Raw genomic sequence first — 7,014 nt, 5'->3', positions numbered from 1 at the left:
CGTTCAGTAAGGTAAGAAGAATGAATAACGTGAGAAATGACGAACTCTAGGTTTTATCCGAGCTTCATCCTTGGGGACTGCGAAGAGTTCCGTAAGCTCCCCCCAACTAAAGGTAAGAAGAACAAAGAACATGAGGAATGACGAACTCTAGGCCTTGTCCTCCGTAGGAGCAACTCCATCAACCGAAGTGGAAGCCCGATCCTTAGCAATATTGGTGTTCGGGACCATCTCTTCTTCATCTTCTTCCCCAATCGGAGACAAAGGCAGAGAATCATCAAGATAAAGCTTTAGATAGAGATCGGGAATAGGCTGGTCCACCAAGTCTTTGGCCCAATCAGGGAGTGGAAGTTGCAGCTTTTCAAAGACTTCGAGATGACAATGTTTTTGATGAGGAACCGTATCAAAATTCGGATCTCTTTTCATAATCGACTTCCAAACTTCATTTTGGCCATCTCGGTAAGCTTGAGTATTGAAGGGAGACAACAAGTCATAGAAGGGCTTGCTATTTAAATACTTGAAGATACAAGCCCTCCGACTCTCGACAGGAACATGTTCAGGTTAAGAAGGAGCTGCTCGATTATGGAGTTCATTAATCTTTGCTTCGGATTCCTTCAATTCCCCCAAAAGCCTCACAATTTTCCGTTCAAGACCACGGATACTCCCCTTAGCAACTTCCAGGTCCTTGGAAACTTTTTCAAGTTCCTGGGATCCCCCCCGAAGGCGCTCAATCTCGGTGTTCTTTACCTTGACTTCATCCCAAAGCCTGTCCCGAAGGCGCTTGATCTCGATGTCCTTAACCTTGGCTTTTTCACGAAGCTTGCAAAGATCAGAGTTCATTCTCCCGATCCGAAAGGTTGACTCCACTTGTTTGTGGAAATTATCAACAATACTCTTGCAATACCGAAAGAGTTGTTCGGGAATTAGAGAGACTTCATCAAGAAAAAGGATATAAAATCAAAAGACTTACATTACAAATGAGTTCACAAAGGCTTCGTCAGGAACAAAATCAAAAGCTCTACTTTCTGCGGGCATCTGAGCAAAAGTGCACCATTCTAATGCTTTGTCAAAATTGCCCATCACAAAGTCAGACCTTTTCAACTTCCAGGAAGGCTTATACGCTTCATCATTGGGATGAACATGCCTTTTTTGAAATGAGGACTTCGGCCTCCTGATTCTTCTTCATTGGAGGGGAAGTAGAACATGTGGCATCCTCTAAAATTTGAGGGGATTTAGCTTTGACCGAGGGTACTTGATCGGTCGTATCAGACTCTTTCGAAGTCTGAACTTCAAAGGGTGTAGTAATGTCTTCCTTTTCGGTCCGAACGATTTTTTTCTTGGCCAAAATAAGTCTTTTGGCAGCGTTGGCCCTAACGGCATCCGGGTTATACTTCGCAGGCACTACAAAAAGAAGAAGAAAAACATTATATGAATTCAAGTCAGCAAAATAAAGTACCTAGATCCACAAGGAGAACTTCGTAGTGATCGGGAAGCCAGACTAGTTCAAATGGACAACACAAATTTCGGGAAAATCCTGCGGTGTCGATTGTTAAATGAGACAAAAGAAAGGCTTATGTTTTCTCTTTGAAGCGTTCTAAACCTGGTTTTTTGGCTTCTAAGGGATGAAGCCATTACACTAACTCTTCTCCTTGTCACCAGTATACAACTAGTTGGCAGAGCCCATATCCTCACAAAAAAGAAATAAGAAGAGTTAACTCTCAAGGTACCCTTAGAAGAAAAAACGGAAGGAATCTAAAAGCCGTTACAAAGCAAACAGTAGAATCAAAGAGAGAACTTACTTGTGGAGTCCTCAACCGAATGGAGTTCCCAAGCGGAGAGCAGCTTGCAAAGAAAGAACCTCGAGCTTCGAGTGCAAATGAGTTTGTAAAATGATGAAGTGAGAGTAAAAATCAAGAAAGAAGAGGCTTTAAATAACCTCGAAGGATAAAGCATGAGGCTAGGATTCATCCAAATCAAGGGACAAGAATGAGCGACAGTTCGAATACCGATCATTCAGGTAAAAATTAACGGTTGGCGATCAATGACAATTCGGATTTGACAAAAGGTAAAAACACCTGTCGTACGCGTACACGTGGAAGTATCGGCACCTGTTACAATGACAGGAAACTCGAGAAACAAACCGTCAATCAATTCAAAAAATAATGAAGTGACGTTTAAGCTTCCTTGAAAGATCAACCCGGAGATTGAGGAAACAAAGACGGATCAATTCAAAATTCCAAGGAATTTCCAAGATACGAGGCCTCAGCTATGCTCGAATGAGACCTAAAGAGGCATCGGCTATACCCTAATGAGACCTCCTAAAGAGGCATCAGCTATGCCCGAATGAGACCTCCTAAAGAGGCATCGGCTATTCCCAAATTAGACCTCCTAAAAAGGCATCGGCAATGCCTGAATGAGACCTCCTAGCTAAGCATCGATCTCATCCGAATAAGACTTCCGAAGATGAGGCTTCAAATTTTATCTTCACAGGGGAATTCCAACATCCTTATCAAACTCTTATGAAGATAATGAGGCCAAATGATTTTTTTCATTAAAGCATAATGCGGCCAGAAGGGGCCAACCCTTACCCCCCCCCAAAAAAAAAAAAAGAGAGAGAGAGAGAGAGGGAAGAAAGAGAAAAAGGAGAAAAAGCAGAAAGTTCATTCTCGAGTAGGACCACGAAAGTGTGTCGCCAAAGGATTTGTTGCTAGACTTTGTTTCTAAGGGTTCGCACGAGCCACTTCATCTTCAGGGAGAGCTGGAGAGTCACTAAGATAAAGATTTATATCCGGGTCAGGCGAATAAGGGTCATCATCTGCTTGAGCCCACTCAGGAAGAGGTATTTGAAGTTTCTCGAATACCTCCAGATGGCAAATTGTCTGAAAAGGAGTAGTGTCAAATGAGGGGTCAACTGAAAGAATGGTTTTCCATACATCATTCTTCCCATCCCTATAGGCTTGAGTGTTGAAAGGAATCATCAAATCGCTGAAAGGCACACTGCATAGATATTTTTGAATGCAGGCTTTCCTAGTGCTCTTAGGAACGTGTTCAGGCTTTGAAGGAACGACCAAGTTTTGGAGATCTTCTTTCTCTTTGGTCAAGGCATCAAACCTGGTATTATAATCAGTAGCTATCCCTTCAAGACTCTTCAACTCCCAATTCAAGGCCCCGATTCAGCTGTTAGCCAAGTCAAGATCTTTCTTGAGACTAGTAACCTTTGCATTTTCTCCCTCAAGTATGGTGATTTCCTTCTTCAATCGGGTGACATCTGCATCCGCGAGCGCAAGCTGCTCTTCATAATACTGGAGTCGAGAACTGATACGCCCAATTCGATTCAAAGCCTCCATATGTCGATGAAAACCCTCCACGGCGTTTCTAAGGAAGCAAATAATTATCAAAGAATTTAGAAGGGTTTTACGACTCAAAAAATCACTCACTCGGGAGAACTAGTTACCTGGTAGAAGTACGAACGAATGCATCATCATTGAGAGATTCAAGGACTTGACAGTCGGCTGGCATCAGGCAAAGGGAGCTTCATTCAGAAGCCTTCTCATATTCTTAAGTGACCCGATCGGTCATTTTCAAAGTCCACTGGGGAACGAAGGTGTCCTCCAATTCTTGATTCTTTCGCTGCTTTTTTGAAGTAGCATCATCAGTCGAGTCATGTCTCCTCTTGGTCTGAACAAGAGCAGGGACAACTTCTTCCTCGTCGGCCTGAATTTTACCTGTTCCCGAGCCTTCACTTGTGGCTCTCAAGATTCCCCTTGTAGTTTCTGAGGAAGGCTTTGGGGAGGGGGAGGTAGCTTTCTAAGCCTCTTGTCTTTTCGAACAAGGCGACCTTTTTTCCACAACCTCAATCCACTTGATCACGTTGGCCCAAACAGCATTCGAGTTACACTTCGGAGGAACTGCGAAGAAAGCCAATGTTAGAGCATTGGATGAAGCCATATTAGGATCAGTTGGAGCACAAAGATTCAGGAGCTCACAAGGGGCCAGCCCCCAATATTGAAGGACAACTTTATATTCCATCTCCAAACCATGTATCTCTTGGCACTACTCAATCGACTTAATTTCTTCAGCCGTAGCTTGTTCAGCATCGGTCAATGGGAGAGCACGGTTAGCGTCGGTATAAGAATCAAGCTGGTTCCAAGTGATCAGGAAGTTTAGATCTGATACGGGTGCTCGACAAAAGAAATACCGATTATGCCACCCTTTGTGGTTAGAAGGGAAAGTGCCCCTGGCTAAGATGCTGCCCGACCATCCGAGGTCGGTCTTATTATGCTTGGAAAGAAAAACCCAACATGGAGGGTTAGATTGAGATAAAGTATAAAAATGAACAAACAAGGCAAGAGAGGGCCGAATGCTCAGCTCAAAGCATAGCCTGAGAAAACCGACGATGTGACGCCAGCTATTGGGGAGGAGCATTTCAGGGCAAATCTCCCAATGATTCAAAACCACAGAAAACAAAGAGTTAAAAAATGGAAACCGAACACCACTTTCAAGGGTATCCAGGTAAAGCGAGAAGTCATCAGGAGGATTCGAATTAGCCCTCTCTTGGGATTAGGACCTCGAAGGAGGTAGGAGGAAGGAATGGAATAGTGTTCGGACGCTGATGCCAGCTCGGCTTCGGAATAATGAGAAACAAAAAAACCTGGGCCTTGTGAAGGTCTCTTGGATGACCGGGAGCCCTTGGCGGCAGATTTTGAAGTTTTCGATGATCGGGAATGGGGTGGAACTTTAGGTTTTTTCTTTTTGCTCACTTCTTCAAGCCATCTATCAGTTATTCGGTGCCCCTCATCACCAGATTGCTCAACGGAGACAAAAGCAGTAGCCTCGTCATCAGAATCGCCCTGACCGGCATTGTGTCCGAAGGAGCCCTCATCAAAAGTCTTATCGCTACCCATAGCAAGAAGAGTCTGGGTTTTGCTTTTAAATCAAAAGAAAATGAGAGTGCGAAAGGAGTAACTAATGCAAGAAAGAGAAGTAGAAAAGAGTCAATGAACTTACTTGTTCACCAAAGAAGAAGAAAGCTTGAAGAGCAAAAGACTTGCAGAGCGCAGAAGAAATAACAACAAAGTTCGAATCGCAAGAGATGAAATTCGAAAAAGGCAGACGAGTTTTAAATAGGCAAAGAAACGAATGCGTGAACGGTCAGGATCAATTTAAATCAGCAGTCGCAACCTTGAGATGCTTCGAAAGATTATAAATAGGATCAAATCGGAACTAACGTTTGCAAAAAACTATCGTTTCAAATTTCAAAACAATGATGATCACGGCAAACACGTGTCGGCTCCCGCATAAAATACGAGACGCTTGGGTGGCCCAAGGAAAACAGCAAAGCAACATAATAAATGCAACTTGATGTTCAAGCGAGCATCAGACCATTCACATTCTTCATCAGAGCAGTCCATGTTCCGTTTAAACCAAACCAGGCCCTCGGTGTCCCGAATGCTTGGTCTGGGGGGCTCATGATACGGGAAAATCATAATCGAACCGGATCCATCCTCGGTTTAAACCTTGACTCTAGTCGATAACGGCCCGACCGTGTCAGGTTCAAAGGAACCGAAATAAACGATAGAGTGATAATGAAGGAACCTCGCACGTCCAGAAGGCAAGCATGAACCCATGAAATTCGGGATGAATAACAAGTCAAGAGGCGGTTATTATTGCTCATGGAAGTTAGCGATTGTGCAGGACATGGTAACTGCCATGCACTCAAGAGTAAGAGATCGGTGAATCAGGGAAGTCACCCACTACTCCGTAAAGGAAGATTAACTATAAAGATCTGACCCTCTCATGAACCCTAACCTACGTACAAATACCTCTTCCGTACTGGTATACCCTCTCATGATTAATAAAAACATCTTAAAACTGCTTTTACCTAGCAAAAGATGGAACCCCAAAGAGACTACAAGAGGACAAAGAATTTGCAAGTAAATTTTCATTCTAGTGCACACCTAATGGACTATCATAGATATCTGCCCAGATGGACTTTTAAGGCTCAAAACACGAGGAAATCTTCAAATTGCAACGCATGAACAATGAGAATTCGTATATCTAGAAAGAAACCAGTGGTAACAGAGGATATTTCTGAAAGATCAGCAACTAACCATAAATATAAATTTTGATATCATATCACCATTTTGTATACAACATTACTCTCTCTCTCCCCTCTGCAAAATTTGATGCATTTGTTTCCAAAACAAGAGCAGCAGAATTATCATCAGAAATGCAAAACATGAAGGTGCAAAGCAGCACAAATCCTGTGAACAGAAAAATTGACTAGGAGAGGTTCAAAGACAACATGAATCCCCACAGGTCTGCAGAAGTCCTCAGCCTTCCACAACCGCTAGTATTGCTCCCGTAGGAAACAAAGATAAATTGACTTCTTCCAATTATCTTTGTTTCTCACCAACTCTCTTTGTTTCTCACCACTTTCACATGGCTACGCATTGAAACCTATGCCTGGCCAATTCCTCAATCAAGTTCTTTGCTTCTTTTTCCTGCCACTCATTCTCCCGTTGATAATTGAATTCGCATTTTCATTCTTAACTTCACCATTATCAGTGACATCCATCACATGCTCATGAGCCTGCACTTGTTTCCTTCTTGAATCTTTCTGGTTCTTCACACTGCATTTTACAAATATTATGACAAAAGGATTTATCAAAAAGCAAGATAACCCATCATTGGAAGACCAAAAAAAAAGGATCTGACATGAATTGTATTTGGAAATATACAACCCCTTTTTCTCTAAATGTAACCAAGGAACGGCTCTGACATGAACTATAAGGTCATTTAGGCGGACATAACATTTTGAGAAAAGAGAGCATTTTCATTAGTTAATTAGCTCAACTTAATGAAAAGAAACATGCCAGCAATTCACAGTTTTCAGGTCCCCCCCCCCCCTTTTTTTCAAATTCCAATAGGGGAAAATGAATATTTGCTTAAAATAGAATATGAATTGTTAATGTGCACATTAATTAAGTTTTCTTTGCTTGGTCATAAATCCTTCAT

At 42.5% G+C, this 7,014-nt stretch overlaps 1 protein-coding gene across 1 annotated transcript in view; it reads right to left on the bottom strand.

Moving 5' to 3' along the window:
• Positions 1-5,630: 5,630 nt before the first annotated feature.
• LOC149023961 (protein REBELOTE-like) overlaps positions 5,631-7,014 on the bottom strand; it is a 39,611-nt gene continuing 38,227 nt past the window's right edge. The window contains exon 14 of the mRNA XM_089144383.1: positions 5,631-6,629. Coding sequence (XP_089000509.1) covers positions 6,479-6,629 — 151 coding nt within the window. The 3' untranslated portion in view covers positions 5,631-6,478. The remainder of the gene's footprint in view (positions 6,630-7,014) is intronic.

The sequence above is a fragment of the Hakea prostrata genome, chromosome 2 (assembly GCF_041222555.1).
Source record: "Hakea prostrata isolate BN-2017 chromosome 2, UWA_Hpros_2, whole genome shotgun sequence".
In the NCBI taxonomy this organism is placed as follows: Eukaryota; Viridiplantae; Streptophyta; class Magnoliopsida; order Proteales; family Proteaceae; genus Hakea; species Hakea prostrata.
Note: the sequence above shows the minus strand (reverse complement) of the source record. Positions and strands in the feature narration are given on the sequence as shown.